Raw genomic sequence first — 23334 nt, forward strand, 5'->3', positions numbered from 1 at the left:
ATTTCCAAGTCAGGATGGTGAGTAGCTTGGAGGGAAACTTGAAGGTGGTGATGTTCCCATATATCTGCTGCCCTTTTCCTTCTCGATGAAAGTGGTTGTGAGTTTGGAAGGTGCTGACTGAGGATCTTTGGTCATGATATGTTACATGTGAGATCACAGCAATACTAGGAGGGATGGGAAATAAACATGTAAAGATGTCCTAGTGAAAAATGCAACGTAATTCCCTTGTGAGTAAAGCTGACTGGATATCTTATTGGTGATTATATTGTGTAAGTTATGCTCAGCTTTATACATGGACAATATTTATCACGTTATTTTGAACAAAAACATTTCCTGATTATCCTTGCTTTTAAAATAATTAAAATTTATGTTTTTAATTATCTATTAGTTTTAATGAAAAATATTACAAATTTGGGAGCCACTGAGCTTTTGCCCTTCACCTCCTTTTGAAATGTGCTCTCAATTAATCCTTTAGGCCAAACTTAATATTAAATTTAATTGCTGCAATGCTGATTTCAATTTCTCATTCCGAAGTCTACCAAATTATCAAAAACTGAAACAATGAGATGGGAATTAAAATGAAAAAAAAATTATTGGAAAGTGTGAGAACTATTGGGAGCAGCAAAGAGTTAATTGGTCCAATATACTTGTCTCTTTACCACCGTAGTCCCACTGTAGCATCATGGTGGTGGTTCAACCTGAGGGTCACCACGCCTCAGGTGAAAGGAGAGGTTGGGAGGGAGACTCCTTCATTGTAACCTCAACCAGTTTGGTAACTGAACCCACTCTCTTAGCTATTACAAGGGGACATAGTTTTAAAGTGAGTGGAGGTAGATATAGGGGAGATGTCAGAGATAGGTTCTTTACTCAGAGAGTAGTAGGGGCGTGGAAAGCATTTAGGAGAGGGTAGTGGAGTCCGCCTCATTAGGGGCATTTAAGCGGCTTTAGATAGGCATATGGATGATAGTATAAGGTAGGGGTGGAGGTTATATAGACCTTAGGTTTAGGGTAAGAGTTTGGCACAACATCGTGGGCCGAAGGGCCTGTACTGTTCTCTGTTCTATGTTCTATGCATGTTGGTGTCACTCTGCAATGTCAACCAGTTGACCAGAAAACTGGACGAACCAACTCCAACTTGCACATTTAAGCTTCAGGTTGTGTTGTGCCTTTCATAGTACATTGTATTTGATTTTCATCAAAATCCAGATCATATATGTTGATCAAATACAAAGTTCCATAACCTAGTTGGAAGCCATACTGGATTTCAAGAGCGATTTCCTCAGATACTGGGAGAAGGCACCCAGCGAGGATTCAAGTGATGATCTTCCCAGTGATGGAGAGCAGGGAGATTCCTCAGTAATTCCTACAGGACACTAGGTCTCCTTTCTTGAAGGTAGTGGCAATGGCAGTATCCCTGAGACTGACAGGGATTTCTTCTTTGTCCCAGAATTTCAGGAACAGTTGATGGAGATGAGGGCAAGCTCTTGTGTTTTCAAGTCTGAAAATCTCCACTGGAATCCCTGTGGGTGGATATAAAATAAAGCAAATAAAGGCCAATTAAGGAGACATAAAGGTTTGGCAGAGGCAGTGGCACTGTCAGTTAGTTCTGCAGGGTGAAAAGAAAGAACTAAAATAAAACAAACTTTAACATATTCAATGGAGTTGAGGACAAAAATGGCCAACATAGGAACAGGAGTAGGCTATTCAGTCCCTTGAGCCTGTTCCACCATGCAATGAGATCATGGCTAATCTGTGGCCTAACTCCATATGCCTGCCTTTGGGCTCTATCCTTTAATACCTTTGCTTAATAAAACCTTATCTATCTCAGATTTAAAATTCACAACTGAACCACCATCCACTGCTGTTTGTGGAAGAGAGTTTCAAAACTTCTCCCACCCTTTGTGTGTAGAAGTGCTTCCGAACATCTCTCCTGAACGCTCTGGTCCTAACTCTCAGACTATGCCCCTAGCTCTAGAATCCCCATCCAATGGAAATAACTTATCTCTGTGTACCCTGTCAATTCCTGTTATTATCTTGAAAACTTTGATCAGATCACCCCTTAACTTTCTACACTGTAGAGTGAACAGGTTTAATTTGTATAATCTCTCCTCATAACTTAACCCTTAAAATCCAGGTATCACTCTTGTAAACCTACATTGTACTCTCTCTCGAAGGCCAATAAATATATCCTTCTGAAGCGTGGTGCCCAGATCTGTTCACAGCACTCGAAGTGGCGTCTAACCCAAAGTTTACATAACTACAACATAACCTCTGCATCCGCATACTCCAGTCCTCAAGATATAAAGGCCAACATTCCACTAGCTTTCTTGACTATTTTCTGTACCTGCTCATGGCATTTTAAAAATCTATGCAACTTGAACCCCTGAGTATCTTTTGACATCCATTGTATTTAACTTCATACTATCTAGAAAGTATCCTGATTTATCCCTTATTAGTCCAAAATGGACAGTCTCACACTTCCTGACATTGAACTCCATTTGCCACAGTTTTGCCCATACACCTAGTCTATCATTTTCCCTTTGCAATTGTATGCTACCATCCATACACACAGTAATTTTAGTCAAAAACACAATAAAATGCACTTAAATATACTTACAGCATTTAATTTAGTGTTCCTAATTTGTTTTGGAAATCTAGACTTATTCAGACATCCAGTTTGTTTTGACGGTAAATTAAACAAAAAGATAAAAAGTACATATATTATACCATTTCACATACTAAGGTTATGGTTACATGCAGTTGTAGGAGTGCACATGATTCTTGGGCTGAAAATTAGTTACATCACAGCTGCCGCCTAAAAAGCTCATGGGAAAATAAGACCCTGATTTATGCTCAATACCCTCACAAGTGTGAATCGGAAGTCTGTTTGGCATTTAGCTAGCACCATTCCCTATGTCAGGGTGTCCCAAAATGTATTACAGCTAATGAAACCGAGTCACTGTAGGAAACATTAACGTAGTTTGTATTATTTACATTTTCCAAAGGACCTGTCTCATCTGTTGTCCCGGATATCCTGCTCTCAGTGGCCATGACAAAGTGACACAATTACCCAATTGATCGCAAATGTGCTGCTGTGACATGCTTTTCAATTGGTGTCCTTAACTTCTTTGAATCTTAAGATTGGATTAGCCTTGGTCAATTTTGCCATTACTAGACCTATCTGAGGTCAAAGTATCCACTGAAAAGAGCAGTGCTCCTAACCTTTGATCACCTTCTGTTGTACAGGTTTTATTGTTATGTGGTGCTGGTAAATTAAACTGCAGTAAGCCATGCGCTGAGGCACCAGCAGCTGCTTGAGCGAGCTGTTGTGTTTCAAGTCCACTCAGCCGCGCTTCTTTCTCTTTCAAAGTCTTTTCCAGAAGGCATATCTTTTCTTGTTGCTGTGACAACTGACTTGACAGTTCAAGAACAAGACGTACTCGATTTTCACCTCCAGAACTGAGCTCAGGATATTCAATGCCATCACTGCTAATACCTTCTTTGAAATGCTTGTTGTTGAATCTTTGTTCTGTAAAATGAATGAAAATATAATAGTAATCCATTGTTCACATTTTCAATATGTTAATGCATCATTTTATGATTCAATGCTGTTGACAACGACCCTCAACCCCCAGCAACATGGACTTCCCTTACATGTCCTCAGTTGCTGTCATACTGTTGGGCTCCAGGGCCCTAGACAGGATCTGTGCAGTTATGGCAGGGTGACACAGAATGTAAAAAACTTATTGCTAACTCCTCTGGAGTTCATGGAGCCATGGGAAAGACCTCAAAGTAGTGAGCTTTTGTTGGCATAGGGAGAAATGGACATAGCCCCCCAGCCAGAAAAGCTGAAATGCAGATGTAAAATGGTAGGTCTCAGAGGAAGAGGCGAGTCACTACAGATTATATCAATGGTACTGCATTAAAAAGGTTTAATCAAAAACATCCTCTCTGGTAGTCCAGATCTCAACCTCAGGTTGAACCGATAAGTTGTTTCACTTGAGGTAAGGTGTGCCTAGCAATACCAAATGTATATGAAATGCAGATGATCTCTACTGTAGACCAAAGAGCAGGAACACCCAACCTAGTGAACTCCTTGACTCCAGCCCTATGAGCTGTTCCTCTGGATTTCTGTCAGAGGTATGGTGGGCATTGCTGAAATGGCTACAGATTTTCAGCCTTTAAGTGTATATATTTCGGTTTCTTTTCTCTTGCCTGCTTCACTCCTGATGTGGCAGGAATTTCTGCAGGAGGTCCTCAGGGTACTGTCCTCATGCTGCTTCATCAATGATCTTCCCTCCATCATAAGGTCAGAAGAGGGGACATTCACTGATGATTGCACAATGTTTAGCACTATTCGTGACTCCTCAGATACTGAAGCAGTCCGTGTTCAAATGCAGAAAGGTCTGGACAATATCCAGGTTTGGGCTGAAAACTGGCAAGTAACATTCACACCATTCAAGTATCAGACAATGATCATTTCAAACAGAGAATACAACTGCACTCCTTGACTTTCAAAAGCATTACCATCACTGAATCTCCCACTATAAACAGCTTGGAAGTTACCATTGACCAGAAACTCAACACAACTCACCATATAAATACAATGGTTACAAGAACAGGTTGAAGTCTGGGGACCCTGCAGTGATTAACTCACCTCCCAACTCCCCAGCAACACTCAAAAAGCTTGACACCATCCAGGACAAAGCAGCCCGCTTAATTGGCACCACATCCTAAACATCCACCCCTCCACCACCGACGCTCAGTAGCAGCAGCGTGTACTATCTACAAGATGCACTGCAGAAACTCACCAAAGATCCTCAGACAGCACCTTCCAAACCCATGACCACTTCCATCTAGAAGGACAAGGGCAGCAGATACATGGGAACAGCACGCCCTGCAAGTTCCCCTCCAAGTCACTCACCATCCTGACTTGGAAATATAATGCTGTTCCTTCACTGTCGCTGGATCAAATTCTTGTAACTCCCTAAATTAAAAACTAAAAGAACTGCAAATACTGTAAATCAGAAACAAAAACAGAAATTGCTGGAAAAGCTCAGCAGGTCTGGCAACATGTGTGGAGAGAAATCAGTGTTAATGTTTTGGGTCAAGTGACCCTTCCTCAGAACAGATTGGAGCTTTACCAGCAATTTCTGTTTTTGTTTCTTGTAACTCCCTCTTTAATTGCATTTTTTATCTAATGCAGTAACTGGGCAGCAGTAGTTCAATATTCAGTTCATCACCTTCTCAAGTCGACTCAAAATGGGCAATTAATGTTGGTCTAGCCAGCATTGGAATTTTTAGAAACTACCAAAAGGGCTCCAGATTTTTTGGTCTGTATTTACAGATATATATTATTTATTTTATTTTGTCTTTCCTCTCCACTCCTGAAAACATTCTGTCAGGGCAGTGTTCCATAAATTCCTTAAACTGTTCAGTAGCAGCGTGAAATGGTCACTGATGGAGTCCACACAACAATGAAAAGCTATTTGATTATGGGAAGCAACACATTTGATGCTGATCCAATATCCACAACAATGTATGCTCACCAACTGGTATCACCAGTCACCACTCAGCTGTGGAAATCCCCACTGATAGAGCTCTTGTCCTGTCCTGGGATACTGAGGTCAAATAGACTAGGCACCTTGTCTTGCACTAACTCAGAAAGTGTCGGCATGTGTCTTTTTTTTATTGTTCATTCACGGGATAAGGGCATCACTGGCTAGGCAGCATTTATTGCCCAGAGGGCAGTTAAGAGTCAACCACATTGCTGTGGGTCTGGAGTCTTTCTCATCAGGTGGTGTATTTACCCAGCATGTCTTTGTGAGATAACTTGCGCAGGCATTAAGTTTGAGATGCTCTACGAGTATTATTGCCCACATATCCTGCCTCACTGTTTCCTGATGCAATTTTCCATCTCCTCTGTCCCTGCGACCACGTTACGTCAAGTGTCCGCAAATCAAAGACAAACTGCAAATTAAACGTATGATTGCGTATGGAGAGAAACAAAATAACTAAAAGGCAACAGGCGTGACAGGGAAGAGCAGTTCATGAGAGTGAGGTAAAACCAATTCTTGGCAATGATACAAGACTATAATTGTTAGGAAGCGGTATAGATAATCCAAACAATTATGAGTAAAAGTTCAGAGATGCAGAGATATTCTCATTCAAACCATATCCTAAATATAGCTACTTTTCAGATTGTTTTTCCCATAAGTTACACAGTTATTCAGTTGAATTCCTTGTTGATGTAAATGGATTTAAAATTGATGCTCAATTTGTGTCAGACACTTTTGTTACTTTTATATTCATGTGTTTTCTGAAAGCTTTAAATGAAAAAAAAATATTCACAACTTCACAAAAATGCTTTTCAGCTTCTGAAAGAGTCTGTTACCAATTTTGTTATGTAGGGAATTCTGGAACTCAATTTGCACTTCGCAAGATTCACAAACCAAAAAGGAGAGATGTTGGGTGCTTGTACACTCTTAAGGTTTCAAAATTGTCTTTCCAGCGCGCACACACACATTTCTGATGAAAAAATATGCTGGATGCTATATCGCTAAAGGGGAGTAGGCAAATCATGATAACGAACAACTTGTGAAATTGATCTGCTGCCAGTGATGCTACTTTAGAGTGAAGTGCTTTAACCTGTATTCCCTCTTATCCTCGTTCAACTGAACATGTACTCAGATAGCTCTGATCTAATCTTCATCTCCATCACTATTTAAAGAGCTCATCAAATACCTTAAAATTACTGTAGGCACTGAAAATCTACTCACACTATCTGTGCTTATCTATTGATATCCTTAACCACCTGGAATTAACTTGCCATTATCTCTCCATCTATATAATCTGAGGCTGTGTGTCTCCCTCCACTTCACCTGACAATGGAGCAGTGGTCCAAAAGCTTGTGATTTTAAATAAACCTATTGGACTTGGAGATAGTAGGAACTGCAGATGCTGGAGAATCCGAGACAACAAGGTGCAGGGCTGGATGAACACAGCAGGCCAAGCAGCATCATAGGAGCAGAGAGGCTGACGTTTCGGGCCTAGACCCTTCATCAGAAAAGGGGGAGGGGAAGGGGGTTTTGAAATAAATAGGGAGAGAGTGGGAGGCGGATAGAAGAGGGATAGAGGAGAGGATAGGTGGAGAGGAAACAAACAGGTCGAAGAGGCGGGGATGGAGCCAGGAAAGGTGAGTGTAGGTAGGGAGTTAGGAAGGGGATAGGTCAGTCCAGGGAGGACGGACAGGTCAAGGGGGCGGGATGAGGTTGGTCGGTAGGAGATGGAGGTGCGGCTTGAGGTGGGGGGAGGTGATAGGTGGGAGGAAGAACAGGTTAGGGAGGCAGGGACGAGCTGGACTGGTTTTGGGATGCGGTAGGGGAAGGGGAGATTTTGAAACTTGTGAAACCCCCATCCCAGGCCCCAAGAAGACTTTCCACATCAAGCAGATGTTCACTGCACATCTGTCAATGTGGTATACTGCATCCGCTGTACCCGGTGTGGCTTCCTCTACATTGGGGAAACCAAGCGGAGGCTCGGGGACCACTTTGCAGAACACCTACGCTATATATGACCTATAATATGACCTATAATCTGATTAAATGAGGCAGTGAGATAATTACAAAAATTTTAAAAAAAAAGGTGGTACTGGAGACAACTCAAATGTCTGGAATAACATGTTAGGTTTAAAAGTCACATGATGAGGAATGTCTCCTGCAGCCATCAGGTACAAGTATCTGACTGGACATCAACACAGAACCAATCTGTAAGCATGGGCTTTTTCTGGAGTGGAGCTCAAACCCTGCCCCACCTGACTCAGCAGCAAGCATAACGGGTATGTCAAAAGCATATTCCACCTTGGTGTTCAACACTTCATCAATTCTATGTATGAACCAGCTATACAACATGGAAACATACTTTCATGAAAAACTTCAGTGATAAAAGTAATTGTGTAATTTAAGAAACGCAATGATACTTGGAGGTGGGGGAAAGGATAGTTTATGTCAAGGATTACTCAAGATATTGTTTTAACTTTATAAGAGTGCTGATTCAATATCTATGTTATCATTTATTGTTCTCAGTTATATTTAATTTAAAAGAAAACACAGTCTCTGCCTTCATTCGCTTAGTTGTTGTTGAAAAACATTGTGACCAATAATGCCCTGTAATCAAATCAGAGTTCACGACCTGGCAGAAAGTCATTTATAGTAGTGGTTTCCATGACCGAAGCCAGTGCTGGTTTTAAATTAGAAACAAAGGAAAAGAGTCAACAGACCGCAAAACATCATATACAGAGACAGTTAATCACGGGATGCATTTACCAACCCAGTCATGCAGAAAGCTGTGGAACTGGTTCAGACACTTCACAAGGCATTGTATCCACTGCTCCTAAACAGTGTTGACTACACTTAGTCCTTGCTCCTCTGAACAGGTACTGACCAAACTCAAGGACTATGGATATCAATTCCCTCCAAATAGCAGTTTGTTATGCCTGTTTGGAAATTCATGATCACAACAGGCACTCTGTGAAATATACAGTAATTTCTGGAAAGTTCAATCAAATATAAATTAAATGAACACGGCTTTTGATATTCAAAGAGGATGTGAACACAACCTGCTGCTTTAATGTGGTAATGAGTACTTTTACTGTGTGTGTTTATGCAGAGGTCTGGATGCACGATAATTTGGTGATTATTTTTAGAATTCCGTTCACGCTTTTTCCACATTTTGTAATTGCCATAATATTTTGCTTGTTAAAATTCCCACTGTAAGTTAAGAATTTTTTTAAAAAGTGGCATTCAGTCTTTTGATTATATGAGCAAATTTACCAATCCTATGCTCCGAAGGAGAAAAACATACTCCATTGTCCTTGGTAGCTCATCAGTCCAAAAATCAAGGGGGTAACGTTTTGCATTTTTCTCTAATCCATGTTCCCTACTGGAAATATAGGATCACCAAATTTATTGTTTAAAGTTTTAACACCTAAGCAAAAACTTTCTGGAAATCCAGTACACAAAATCCATCAAGTTTCAGGATGCAATGAAACACAATGTTTCTCATCGAAAAGGCAATATTGCAAGGAATGAATTCAAATTCTTAATAAATGATTACAACTGTCTTTAAAGAGTATATTGCTGAGGAGAGTTAATATAGAACACAAATCCTTAATATCTACACCCTACAGAACTTCATTCCTCTATCTATACATAAAACGGACTTTAAATACCACTTCACTTATCTAGCAGTATGAAGAAAACATGATGTGTTCTCTCTGCCAAACAGAGAAAGCAGCTGTGTATGCTGTACCTGAACTGCCATAATGCTCATGTTGATGTTTCCATGTTTTATCAGGCTCAATCCTAATTTTAGAATTTGTTTTGTTCTGGAAACAGACGTGATATTTACTTTATAATCATCAGAATGCTTAACTAACTGCATCCCATTAACATCTGTGATGCTGATTTCTATCTTGCTATCAGTTCATAAAATGACAGTGAGATGAAAATCAGGAAGATAAATATTGACTTGCTGCAGGAAGCCTGCCCCATTTTGTTCGGTAGACCTTGATTTAGGCAGCAAACAGTGCCCGCAGGAAATAACCGGGATCTTAACATTCAAACATGAGCTGTCCAGAAATCCCCACTGCCAAATACTACTGCCATTACTACTTCCTTAAACTGCTAACAAATTAAAGGTGATATAAGTCACCCAGCAGTCATTATAGTGCTATTTAAAGTGGCACTCACCTGCAATAATCTTCAAAGTCGCAATTATTTTGCAGAAAATGTGCAATGTGTATGACAATGTTTGGCTACAGGATGAGTTCAAACAGCTTTAAAGTAAACAACTCTCTGAAATATTTCAGAGATCTGTGACAACAATCCTTCCAATATTTCAACTTAAGCCCAACAAAAGACGCAGCAGTTACAGAGGAAGGAGTAAACAAAGCTGTAGCAACAGCAGGAAGGCCAAGAAATAAAAGGTATGCTGGCATGAATTACTATCCTCCCAAAAGGAATGTTGGACTCAGGACAACTTATTTGCACTTACTGAGGCCATTCGAGGAAGTCCAAGTTGTCAATCTCCAAGCCTCCAGGTCAGACTGGGCTCTGGGTAACCAACCACTGGTAATTAGTGGCTCAGGTAGAATAATGCCACTGACTTTCCTGTTGCGACTAAGGACCTTTCTAATTATTGGTGGAGTAGGATAGACCACAAGCAAATCTTAAAAAAAGGGGCACCTGTCTTATATAACAAGAAGCGACTTATTGCATGATAGGAAGAGATACAAGTTAAATTGGCCAGTCAGGCATAATTAAAAAAGACTATCAAGAACCAGAGTTGCTGTCCTTTCAAGTCTGTCAGGAGACACACCATTGTTCTGCCATTCTCACATTCCATCACTTAATCTGAACTATTAACATCTTTTCTCCATCGGCACCCTACACCCACTACGTTCACGCACCAAAACCCCAAAACTATAGCATAAATGCTGTCCCCTCCACATTTCACTTCAGCTCTGATGAAGAGTCATCTAGACTCAAAACTTTAGCTTTCTCTCTCTCCATGGATGCTGTCTGACCAGATGTGGTCTCCAGCATTTGTTGATTTCACCAGAGTGGAACTATCTGTCGTCATCAGAACCTCACAACAAACTCTCTAATTCTTCACCCAGGACTGTGCGACGATATCAGATTGGGTGGACACTAATGCAACTTCACACTAACTCTTTCAGAATCATTCCCTTGTACAACAAAAATCCCACCCAAGCTTTCTGCCTACAGTTAAACTTTATATATTCATATATTTAAATACTTTCACATCTACCTCTGCCACATGTCCCCATGTGGCCCTTTCCCCACCGTCTCCGGCTTTTACAAATGCTGGCGGTTTGGAAGTTGCACAAATCTTCAAGAATATATTCCATTCAGGTTTGAAAGGTTGCAAGATCTTTAGCTTGAAGTACATTTATACTGATTGTGACTTTCACATTGATTGGTCAAAGAACCATTTAACCTCTGAAGGATCTTCTGTCTCTCTGATATCCTTTGTGGATGACGTTTTCCTGCAAAACCCAGTGGCTGCTCCGTTAGTTTATCTGGGGAACCCATAATCTCTCAAATTTCTTTCCTGCTAACTCAGGTAGTTGCCCCATCACATCATCTGTGACAACTTTAAGATCACAAATATATATCATGGTAGACAGTTGCAGTATCCTAATGTTCAGACCAGGCAATTTCTTTTTGACTATGTCCTGAGCCTGTGAATGTTGATCTGGCTTCCATAGAGTCATATCAGCTCATTTCCATTTTATTCAAGCAAATCTTTATTCTGAATCTGCTCATACATCTGTGTTGAAGTACGGAAATACTCTTTACTACAACATGTCGAATAGATTGAATATCCTCATTTGTTGCCTGTGGTTATTAGATACTGAAGCAGTCCATGTTCAAATGCAACAAGGTCTGGACAATATCCAGGCTTGGGCTGACAAGTGGCAAGTAACAGTTGTGCCACAGAAATGCCAGTCTATGACCATCTCCAACAAGAGACAATCTAACCACCACCCCTTGACATTCAATAGCATTACCATCATCGAATCCCCCACTATCAACATCCTGGGGTTACCATTGATCAGAAACTGAAATGAACTGAACTGAGCTAGCTACTTAAATACTATATTGTCCTCTGACATCCACAGGGTCTGTCCTTACAGTAGGAATCCTGATGGGACTCTGCCTGTGCCTATAATATCTCTGAAGCAAGAAACTGCTTCAGGATTCTATTAGTGTTGAAAAAGTGAGCAGAGGTTTCACTCTGACTGAGCAATATTAAAAAGAGGAGACAAAAACAAAGTTGCTGGAAAAAACTCAGCAGGTCTGGCAGCATCTGTGAAGGAGAAAACTGAGTTAACGTTTCAGGTCCGGTGACACTTTCTCAGAAGTCTGATGCTGCCAGGCCTGCTGAGCTTTTCCAGCAACTTCTGTTTTTGTTCCTGATTTACAGCATCCGCAGTTCTTTTGGTTTTTAAAAAGAGGAGAACCCAGTCATAAATGTCTTCATCCAAATTTATAACAAAAATAGATGACGTGAATTTGTGATTCTGTAATTTCACAACTGACCCACTGATAATATATCTTACTTTGATATTTTGGTCCATAAAAAGTTCAAAAGGATTTCTGAAAAAAAATTTTGCTTCCTGTTTTCTAAGGCGATGAAGATACTAATATTTGGAAAAAGGCTGTCAGATAGATTGAGGCAGATTGAAGATCACAGACAAGCACAGTCACTGCATGTGTCAATGCTGTGCCTCATGTTAGCTGTAGATGTCCTTGACGCAGCTCTGCATCTGTCTCTTTTTTTAAACTTAGAGCCTTTGAAGATAGTTCCATGGGTAATTTGATGAATGTCTGGCGATGTAGTTGATATCACCTTGGCAGGTATACCACAACACTAGGAGTTGTTCCTGAATCATACCCAGCCACTTTCTTTCACACATTGTCACTGAAAATGCAGTATAATGTGATCAGTATGTTTTTAAGTAGTTATGAATAGTCAGGCATTTGCCTATCTATGCTATGAAGTTTACCTTCATCCATCTTAGAAACTGATGCATGGCTTACATGCTTCAGACTTCCTCAAAGATAGGAAATCAACACTTTATCAGGGAACCAACAAGTGGGCCACGTGTTCTTGAAAAAGAAGGAATTTGGCATTACATTAAACCGCTCAATGGGTTAGTGCGGATATGGTGGACTAAACAGCCTCCTTTTGCAGTGCAACATTTCTGTGATTCTGTAAATTGTTCAGCAACTCTCTCTCAGGCCTCTCGCTCTGTTTTTAAAGTTTGGAATCACAAGTCTGCATTTTCTGAAGAAGGGTTCCGACCCAAAACATCAACTTTCCTACTCCTCTGGCCTGCTGTGCTCCTCCAGCTCCATACTGTGTCATCTTTGCATTGGGAAACCTTCTGACAGCACCAATAGTGGTGTTGGGAAACAAAGATGCCTCAAGGTAATAGTCACTTATGTTACTGACAAAATCAGAATAGCAAAAACATGCACAGCTAAAAGAACAACACAAACAGAAATGGTTCTGAGATTATCCACAGAATCCTCTTATTAAGCCTCCAAAGTTATTTCAATACACAACTTAGAACCACCTAACCCTTTAAACACGCAACACTTTATGGCATGAAAGTTCTTCAGCGTGATCTTGGTAAATTAGTTGCACCATAGAATGATACCACTACTCTTTGAAAATTACTCTGAAGCTAAGTTTATTTTAAAATTGGGACATATGAAATACCAGCTCAGCAGTGAACTGGTGAACATATTTCAGTCAAAGTTCCACTCCTATATCTACCTAGTACACCCTGATAATGGAAACAAAACACAATTATAAAGGGATAATATCGTTATGTTTTCTAATGTTAGTGAAAAAGTCAGTGCAAGTACAAGTGGAAACTCACTGCTTTTCTCTGAGACCACTGTACAACCAGGAAAACAAATCTCAATATTTCAGAACTGGAAGCACAATCAAAGATGTGGTGCTCCTTGGTACTCTGCCACCATCTACTGGCTTTATAAAGGCTTACCAAAATACTGTAAAGTTGCCACATGGGGCCAAATATCCACAGCCCTTTCGGCATACTCTTGCCACAGGTCCGGTCAGCAGGGTGGAACATTGCTGTTACCAAGGAATGTTAAATAATACAATTGCTAAGAAGCTGAATTACACAATTACACACTGAACAGGGAACGCTGTGGGTATATGTTTCATTGCATTGTGCCTACGTGCAACAGTGCTGCATTATAATAATAGTCACACTGACCCCTGGCAAACTGATTTTCATTCTCCAACGTCTGAATTCTGTCCTTTGCTTCCATCATATTGATTGCAGCATCTTGTTTGACTTGAGCTAGCTGAATCTGTAGCTTCTTCATAATCTTTTTGTGTTTCTGTTTCTTGATTAAAATTAAAACTCAAAGTCAAATAATTAGCTAAGGAAACAATGTAATACTGATTCCTTAATCCACACTTACTACAATTAAATACTTGAAGTGACAGGTGTTATGCAAGTAAACACATCAACAATTTTGTACTCAATAAGTCTTACAAACAACACATGGAATGATTTATTAAGAGATAACAAGGTAGGAACTGCAGATGCTGGAGAATCTGAGATAACAAGGTGTAGAGCTGGATGAACACAGCAGGCCAAGCAGCATCATAGGAGCAGGAAAAAAATTTCTGAAGAAGGGCCTAGGCCCAAAACGTCAGCTTTCCTGCTCCTCTGATGCTGTTTGGCCTGCTGTGTTCATCCAGCTCTACACCTTGTTATCTCAGATTCTCCAGCATCTGCAGTTCCTACTATCTCTGAATGATTTATTAAACTGATTTTATGATTAATTAAACTGGTTTTATGGTTCACATTGAGATATTTCACAAAGATGCTGGAAGAATTATCTGGAAATCATTCAAATGTGCCATAAACTTTTTAATGCCTAACAAAGTGCCCAGACAGACCTAGATTAACATTTGACATCTTCAACAATGTGCTGCTTGAAGTTAATATCCTGAGGATAATTTTAACCTTTTCTGATCAATCTGATCGCTGGGTCAAAATCCCTAAGGGCATTACAGGACAACCAACTGCAGGTAGACTTCAGCGGATCAAGGAAGCAGCTCATCACCACCTTCTCCAGAGCAACCAGGGACGGACAATAAAAAATGTTGGTGAGCCAGCGATGTCCACATCCCACAAGTGAATTAAAGAAAAGAATAGCTAGATCAGTGCTAATTTCAGTCAGCACCCGATCTTATTTTCTATTGAAGTCAATGGGGGACAGTAAGATTCTGCAGTGTCTAAAATAGGTGACATCTGAGCAAGCCAGTTTCCAAGTGACTGATTAGAACAAACCGTACACACTGATCCGCACTACTGTGATACGACCAGCTCAGCTGGAAGGCTGCTAAGTACATTTTATTCTGATTCTCCTTAAAGTTTTTAACGTATTTGCAAATATTGGAAAGAATGCTAAGCCATTTAAATCTTCTAAGGAGCACAAAGGAAATTCATTATTCAAAGCTTAACACTGTCATGCCAGAGAAAAAGAGAATCACTGAGAAGCAATTTCACACATGGAAAACCAATATGGGATCCAAATTTGTTATTGCCTTAAACCAGCTACAATTCCAGCAGCGTGCAGCAACGATGCTCCAAACAGTGATGCCTAAAGCTAAATTGTTTTTACCAGTTCTCAGTGTCAATCATAATTACTGTTCGATAAAGATGGTAGCAGGCAGATGTCTGTCAGTACCTCATCAAGTCATATCGACTTTACAGATACAAGTCATAAGGTCCAAATGATTTAGGCCATTGTTTCTGCTTCACATGAGCCTTCTCTCCCCCTTCATCATTTCATTTCATTAACATTTCCTCCTGTTCCTTTTCCTTCCTCATATACTTATCTAACTTTCCCTTACATGTATTGATGCTATTCCTATAGACAGCAAGCTCCCCATTCTCTGGGTGAGGAACTTTCTCCTAAATTTCCTTTTTGGATTTATTAATAATAACTTATATTTATGACTTCTAGTTTTGGATTGTTCTATCACATGGAGGCATTTGTTTCACTTCTACTCTATCAAACCCTTTGTTATTTTAATGACTGTGATCAAGTCTGCCTGTTCATTTCTAGAGAAACCAGACCTTTCCAATAGTTATAACTTCCCATTTCTGGAATCACTCTTGTGAATCTTTCCTGCTTCCTCCACTGCTTTCATGTCCTTTTTATAATCTAGAAACCAGAAACCTACGAGTAGCAACTGTAATCTAACTCAGCAGTATGTTCATTGTTCAAAGCAAAGCTCATAAAGCACTGGAAGGTATTTTAGCAATAAGAAGAGACCCTTTAGTTTGACAATTCTGTATTTCTTGATTGACCTCAAAAACAATACTTGCTGAATTGGTTCATTAGGTTCACTAGGATCACCCCTGGCATGGAGGGACTGTCTAATGAACAAAAGTTAAACATGTTAGGACTCTACTCAATGGATTGTGGAAGTATGGGAGGTGATCTCTTTGATACATCTGGGATTCTGAAGGGGCTTGACAGAGTCGATGCTGAGAGGATGTTTCCCCTCATGGGAGAATCTAGGACCAGAGGGCATAGTCTCAGAATAAAGGGGTGCCAATTTAAGTCTAATGAGGAATTTCCTCTCTCAGAGGATTGAGAGCCTTTGGAACTCCTTCCCACAGAGATCTGTGGGGGCAGACTCCTTGGTGTATATTTAAGGCTGAGATAGATACACTCTTAATCAGTTGGGAAATCAAGGGTTACGGGAAAAGGGAAGGAAAGTGGACATGAGGAAGGTCGGATCAGCCATGATCCTATTGAATGGTGGATCAGGCTTGAGGGGCCGAACCGCCTCCTCCTGTTCCTACTTCTTATGGTCTTATGAATTGTATGCGAGATTTCAGAATGAGTCCTGCCATAAGTGAGCCCTCTCTGTGGCAGCTATTGGGACTTGTGGCCAACAATACAGCAGGAGGCAGCTCCTGCAGAGGGGCTGAGTCCAGAGACAGAGAGGGAGAAATAACCCACATACAACAGTGCCACTTTAGTTCCAACTTATTATCTCCAAAAAGGATTGCTGTCTTTTAACACACTTCAAATTTCATAATTTCTTCAGTAACATACTTCTGGCAGTCAACAGATTCAAACATATTTTCATGGGGACAGTAATTTTTAACCACATGATTTGAGATACAATTAATTGCAGGGATTATTACAAGGGAATACTTGAAACACATTTATTTTGTTTGTAAACCTGCCCACTCAGGTTAAATGTTAAATTATTTAAAGTGATAGTAATACTAATATACTTACTGATTGCATCAATTGTTCTTGAACACATTTATTTTCTGCTTCTAACTTCTGGATATACTATAAAAAGAGAAAAGAAAACAAGTTTTATAAAAGATAGCACCCCTTAGAGAAATACAGGCTGAAAATTACTCTATACAATATTATCTTTACCACTTACATAAGAACATAAGAACTAGGAGCAGGAGTAGGCCGTCTGGCCCTTCGAGCCTGCTCCGCCATTCAATAAGATCATGGCTGATCTCTTCGTGGACTCAGATCCACTTACCCGCGTTCTCACCGTATCCTTTAATTCCTTTATTGTTCAAAAAAAATCTATCTTTTCTTTAAAAACGTTTACTGAAGTAGCGTCAACTACTTCACTGGGCAAGGAATTCCATAGATTAACAACCCTCTGGGTGAAGAAATTCCTTCTCAATTCAGTCCTAAATCTGCTCCCTCTAATCTTGAGGCTATGCCCTCTTGTCCTAGCTTCACCTGCCAGTGGAAACATCCTCTCTACTTCTATCTTATCTATTCCCTTCATAATTTTATATGTTTCTATAAGATCCCCCCATCAATCTTCTCACTTGTTTATATCAAATTGCTCAGTCCAATGTTTTCTTGGGGCACGATGTGGAGGTGCATGTGTTGGACTGGGGTGGACAAGGTCAGAAATCACATGACACCAGGTGATAGTCCAACAGGTTTGTTTGAAATCACAAGCTTTTGGAGCGCTGCTCCTTCATCAGGTAAAGTGACTTCTGTTGGACTATAACCTGGTGTCGTGTGGCTTCTGTCTTAATAGAGACAGTAACAGGTCCATTTTAGAAAGTTTAACACTACTCTTAAAACAGCAAACAAAGAAATTTGATGTTGTCCACTCCTAACATCACACAACATATTTTCCAAGTCATATGTCTGGTGGAAGTTCTGATTATTTCTATATTTAAAAAAGTACAGCACATAAGAATATAGCACTTAATGTTGGAGGAGAGATCGCTGAACTGCTGTGGTAAACAGCAAGTCCACCATACACTGTAGCTGTCAACCATGGCAACAAGCTGAGCTAATTTACCTGCATCATAAACTTTCAATGCAGCAAATAGATAATAGTGTATTATGCTTGTGCTGATTTATGGTAAGACATTGGTCAGCAGATATCGTGTCATGCTTGGGTATCTAGCAATTTCTCTCTTGGCTGTGTAAGTGTGTGTTCATACAGTAATTGGAAATGTACCATGCAAGGAACATACCAGATGCATAAAACTAACATTCTATTTAAGATGTGCCCGTACATTGCCACACATCAATTCTAAAGGGACTACACAGTGCAACCAATTGTTATGCATAGCCAACACAAATTAGAAGGAACATTGGTCCATTGTGCTCATGAAGGTGGCTATTGCGTCCATGATCATCCATGCTTCCAAGATCTGCACTGAATCTTGTGCCATGTCAGTGCTGAACTCTGCCATGTTCCTTAACAGTGACAGCAGGTTTTCTGCAGTGTTTCCCAATGCACCAGGCATTTCTTTCAAATGTAAAATTCAGCTTCTTCTGCTGGCAACTTCATGGAAGTGTTCCTCCGAGTCTTTTGCTGCAGAACTCATCCACAATGTTGCTGTTTGATGAACGAGCACTTGTACTATCCTTGTCCCCTGTGCCTGGAGTCACACTTTGTACAGATTCTACCCTGAAGCTATTCCCTAAGTTATGTGCAGTTTCATTTTCTGAGCAGATGGCTGATGACGCTTCTTTCTCGTTACTGTTGTCATGCAGTTTTTCCATAGCCTAGCAAGTTAGTGTCTGAAAGGAGAAAGCACAAGGGTGAGGTTGTGATGTGAATAGGGAGTAACTAACAGATTCATTCTGATACCTTTGAAAGCTTATAAATCAGAAGATGGCCTGGGATAATGGGGAGTGTGTGGAGCTGGAGGAACACAGCAGGTCAGGCAGCATCAGAGGAGAAGGAAAGTTGACATTTCAAGAAGGGTCCCGACCAGAAATGTCAACTTTCCTGCTTCTCTGATGCTGCCTGGCCTGCTGTGTTCCTCCAGCTTCACACTGTGTTATCACTGACTCCAGCATCCGCAGTTCTTACTATCTCTGGGATAAGGGGGAGATGGGATGTGAGGAGGAGGATTTAATATAATCAAGCTGTCATCCTTCATAGGTTCAGCCCTTTTGCTGGCGGCATAGCCTCAGCAATAGTCATAGAGTTCAGGAACTGCTACCTCTGCTTAGTTCCTACTGTCTATAGTAGTGAGCATACCTTGCTGTACATGAGGGAATGAAATGCATCAGTGAGGGTCACACAATTGAAGTGAGTGATATGGCTGCCCGGGTTGAAAAATTGGCAGTACGTACAAATATGTGGGTTTGACAACACCAGAAATATTAAGGGTTTGAGGGTGTGAAAGAACATTTGAATGTTAGGTATGATTTGGTTTGATTTGATTTATTGTTGTCACATGTACCTAAAACAATGAAAACACAGCGTGGAGCTGGAGGAACTCCACACTGTGTTATCTCTGACTCCAGCATCGGCAGTTCTTACTATCTCTGAGTTAGACAATGAAAAGTTTTGTTTTACAAGCAGTACAGGCAGAGCATAGCATACAAGGACATACAGATCAGAGGGTGTTTAGACAGAGTGAGGCATACAAGGTTACGGTTGCACAGGAAGTGCACAAAATCAAGGTCAATATTAGATTTGAAGTTAGAGAGGTCCATTCATCAGTCTAATAACAGCAGGGAAGAAGCTGTTCTTGAATCTGTTGGTACATGTGTTTAAGCTTCTGTATCTTCTGCTTGATGGAAGAAGTTGGAAGAAAGGGCAACTGGACTGGGGATTGGTAAGTCACTAATGGGGATGTGGCGAATTGAGAGGTGTCTGATGCTGTGATGCAATTGCTGGAACCTGGCATTTAAAGATACTGTCATCAACCTTGACCATTTGTATCATGCCAATGAACATCCTATAACAATGCATCCATGTTCTTGGAGCTTGACTCCTGGCATTGACCCTTGTGTTTAATTGATCCCACTAGCTTTTGAACAAGAATCTAGAAGACCTTCCCTGTGGCTACAAGACATCTCCCTGACCTTCCAACTCCTCCACGAAGGGACATTAACCACACCTGAAAACAGTGCTGTGCCTTGCTCAGCATTATACCATGTCAACAGTTAGAACTGGGTTGGTCGCTGGGATCAGTTCAAACAGAAAGCAGCATAAGGTTGGCATGCTGCCTGCATTACACCGACCATGTTCAAGTTAAATGTGCATCATAAACCCAGTGTCTATAGGGACTATCAAATTTATCACTGGAGTCTCGTTTTGGGTGATTTTCTCCTATTTTGAGTAGCTTGCTGGGCTGTTCCATCATTGCCAAGGGCTGCAGACAGCTGATATTTAGGAATAATATTTCTGTAAGAATGGGAAATTGCAAGCCAATTGACGAAACTTGAATTCCAGACAAGCTAATGGAAGGGATGATTACACATCCAAAACATAATTCTAGCTCCCCCGTCTGGTAAATGAGACATCTGGCAGTGCCTGCCTGCTTTGAATGTGGGGTCTACTGGAGCATTCCAAGGCAATAGTGTTTTAAGGTTTAAATTGTTGGTTGTGCTCTAATAGGTGATCACTTTAATACTGAGTTTTTTATCCATTTAAATTTATAGAATTGTGGAATTGTACAGTACCCTACAGATCCTTCAGCCCATTGAGTCTGTACTGTTAAACATACAGTGTTATATTCCAAGTGGCAGTGGTTAGATTGTCTCTTTTTGGAGATGATCATTGCCTGGCATTTGCGTGGCGTGAATGTTACTTGCCACTTGTCAGCTCAAGCCTGGATATCGTCTAGAACTTATTGCATTTAAACACGGACTGCATCAGTATCTGAGGAGTCGTGAATGGTGCTGAACATTGTGCAATCATCAGCGAACATCCCCACTTCTGACCTTATGACAGAGGGAAGGTCATTGATGAAGCAACTGAAGATGGTTGGACCTACAACACTACCCTGAGGAACTGCTGCAGAGATGTCCTGGAGCTGAGGTGACTGACCTCCAACAACCACAGCCATTTTTCTATAGGTTAAGTATAACTCTAAACAGTGGAGAATTTCCCCCCAGTACCCATTAATTCCAATTTTGCTAGGGCCCCTTGATGCCTCACTCAGTCAAATGCAGCCTTGATGTCAAAGCTGTCACTCTCACCTCACCTCTGGAATTCAACACTTTTGTCCATGTGTGAACCAAGGCTGTAATGAGGTCAGGAGCTGAGTGGCCCTGGCAGAACCCAAACTGGGTGTCACTGAGCAGGTTATTGTTGAGCGGGTGCTGCTTGATAGCGCTGTTGACGGCATTTTCCATCACTTTAGTGATGATCAAGCGTTAATTGATGGGGTGGTAATTGGCCAGATCGGATTTGTCCTTTTTTTTGTGTAAAGGATATACATGGGCATTTCTTTTACTTTGTCATGTAGATGCCAGTGTTGTAACTGTACTGGGACAGCTTGGCTCAGTGAGCGGCATGTCCTAGAGCACAAGTCTTCAGTACTCATTGCTGGAATGTTGTCAGGTCCCATTGCCTTTGCAGTGTCCTGTGCCTCCAATGATCTCTTGTTATCTTATGGAGTAAACTGAACTGGCTGAAAACTGACATCCGTGATGCTGGGGACTATTGGAGGAGGCTGAGATGGATCACTCACTCAGCACTTCTGGCTGAAGATAGTTGCAAAAATTTCTTTTGAACTGATGTGCTGGGCTCTTCTATCATTGAGGATGGGGAAATTGGGGAAATTGTGGAGGCTGCCATCTCCCGTTAATTATTTTACTTGTCCACTACCATTCACGGCTGGATGTAGCAGGACTGCAGAGATTAGATCCAATTCATTGATTGTTGGATCATTTAGCTCTGCTATCACTTGCTGTTTATGCTGTTTGGCGTGCAAATAGTCCTGTTTGGTGGCTTCACAAAGTTGATACTTCATTTTCAGGTATGCCCGGTGCTGCTCCTGGCATGCCCTCCTGCACTCTCAATTGAACCAGGGTTGATCCCCTGGCTTGATGGTAATAATACAGTTGGGGATATGCTGGGCCATGTGGTCACAGATTGTGTTGGAGTACAGAAAACAAAAATGTTGGAAATCGCAGTGGGTCATGCAGCATCCGTGGAGAGAGAGCAAGCTAACATTTCAAGTTTAAATGGCTCTTCATCAGAGCCGATGTGAAAATGTGGAGAGGGCGGCATTCATGCAATAGTCGAGGGGATGGAGTGCTGGGGAAGAAAGAATGTTGATAGCACAGATTAAGTGATCGGAATGTGAGAATGGCAGAACAATGGTGTGTCTAACTGCCAGACTGGAAAGAACAGATGGTCCCCCTGGAGTGGGGAGAGGGGAGAAAGGACATGGTGACAAGAATGCAACAAGTAAAGCCAAATTAAAAGTAAGAAGTGGGATTGAGTTCACAATCTGAAGGTGTTGAACTCAATATTAAGTCCCGAAGGTTGTAAAGTGCCTAGTCTGAAGATGAGATATTGTTCCTCCAGTTTGCACTGTGATTCATGTACTTGTCTAAGTGTCTTTTATAAATGTTGTAACTGTATCTGCATCCAGCATTTCCTGTGGCAGTTCATTCCACGCACGAACCAAAAATGTGAATTTGTTCACTTTGACAGGAAAAATCAAAAAGCAGTACGTCATTTGAATGGGGAGTGATTCCGAAACTTTATGGCTCAGAGGGATCAGTGTATCCTTGTACACAAGTCAGTAGAAGTGAGCATGCAGGCACAGCAACTAACTAGCAAGGCAAACAAAATGTTGGCATTTCCTGCTAAGGGGAATTAAATATAAAAGCAAGGAAGTGTTGCTACAGCAGTGCAGGGTCTTAGACTACAGGTAGAAGCAGTGCAGAGACAGTTCATAGAATCCCTACACAATGGGAGCAGCCATCAATCCATTGATTCCACACCATCCCTCCAAACAGCATTCCACCCAGACCCACCCTATCCCTGTACCCACCTAGCCTGCTCACTAGGGGGTCATTTAGCATGGCCAATCCACCTAACCTGCACATCTTTAGACTGTGAAAGGAAACCAGAGCACCCGGAGGAAACCCACGCAGACACAGGGAGAATATGCAAAGTCCACACAGACAATCGCTCAAAGGTGGATTCGAACCACCCTGATGCTGTGAGGTAACAGTGCTAACCACTGAGCCACCCTAGTTCACTGGGCTGACTTCTGGGAAGGGGGAAAGATTGAGCATAAGCCTGTGAGATTTAGAAGAATTAGATGTGATCTTATTGAAACAGATCTGATTTTGAAGGACCTAACAGGATGGATGTTGTGAGGATGTTTAAACTTGTGGGGATACTGGAGCTAGAAGATAAAGTATAAACATTAGTGATTTCCCATTTGAGACTAAGATTAGGAGAATTTTTTTT

At 41.0% G+C, this 23334-nt stretch overlaps 1 protein-coding gene across 2 annotated transcripts in view; it reads right to left on the reverse strand.

The window, feature by feature from the left end:
- Positions 1-1371: 1371 nt before the first annotated feature.
- LOC109937285 (coiled-coil domain-containing protein 192-like) overlaps positions 1372-23334 on the reverse strand; it is a 71417-nt gene continuing 49454 nt past the window's right edge. Inside the window, exons 5-8 of one of the 2 annotated variants that reach the window (XM_048595275.1) lie at positions 16899-16955; positions 13838-13970; positions 3223-3529; positions 1372-1520 (exon numbers count right to left, since the gene is read on the reverse strand). In XM_048595275.1, coding sequence (XP_048451232.1) covers positions 1493-1520; positions 3223-3529; positions 13838-13970; positions 16899-16955 — 525 coding nt within the window. In that variant the 3' untranslated portion in view covers positions 1372-1492. Of the gene's footprint in view, positions 1521-2598; positions 3530-13837; positions 13971-16898; positions 16956-23334 lie in introns of those variants that run through there. The other variant, XM_048595274.1, reaches the window with a different exon arrangement.

The sequence above is a fragment of the Rhincodon typus genome, chromosome 3 (assembly GCF_021869965.1).
Source record: "Rhincodon typus isolate 14 chromosome 3, sRhiTyp1.1, whole genome shotgun sequence".
Taxonomy (NCBI): Eukaryota; Metazoa; Chordata; class Chondrichthyes; order Orectolobiformes; family Rhincodontidae; genus Rhincodon; species Rhincodon typus.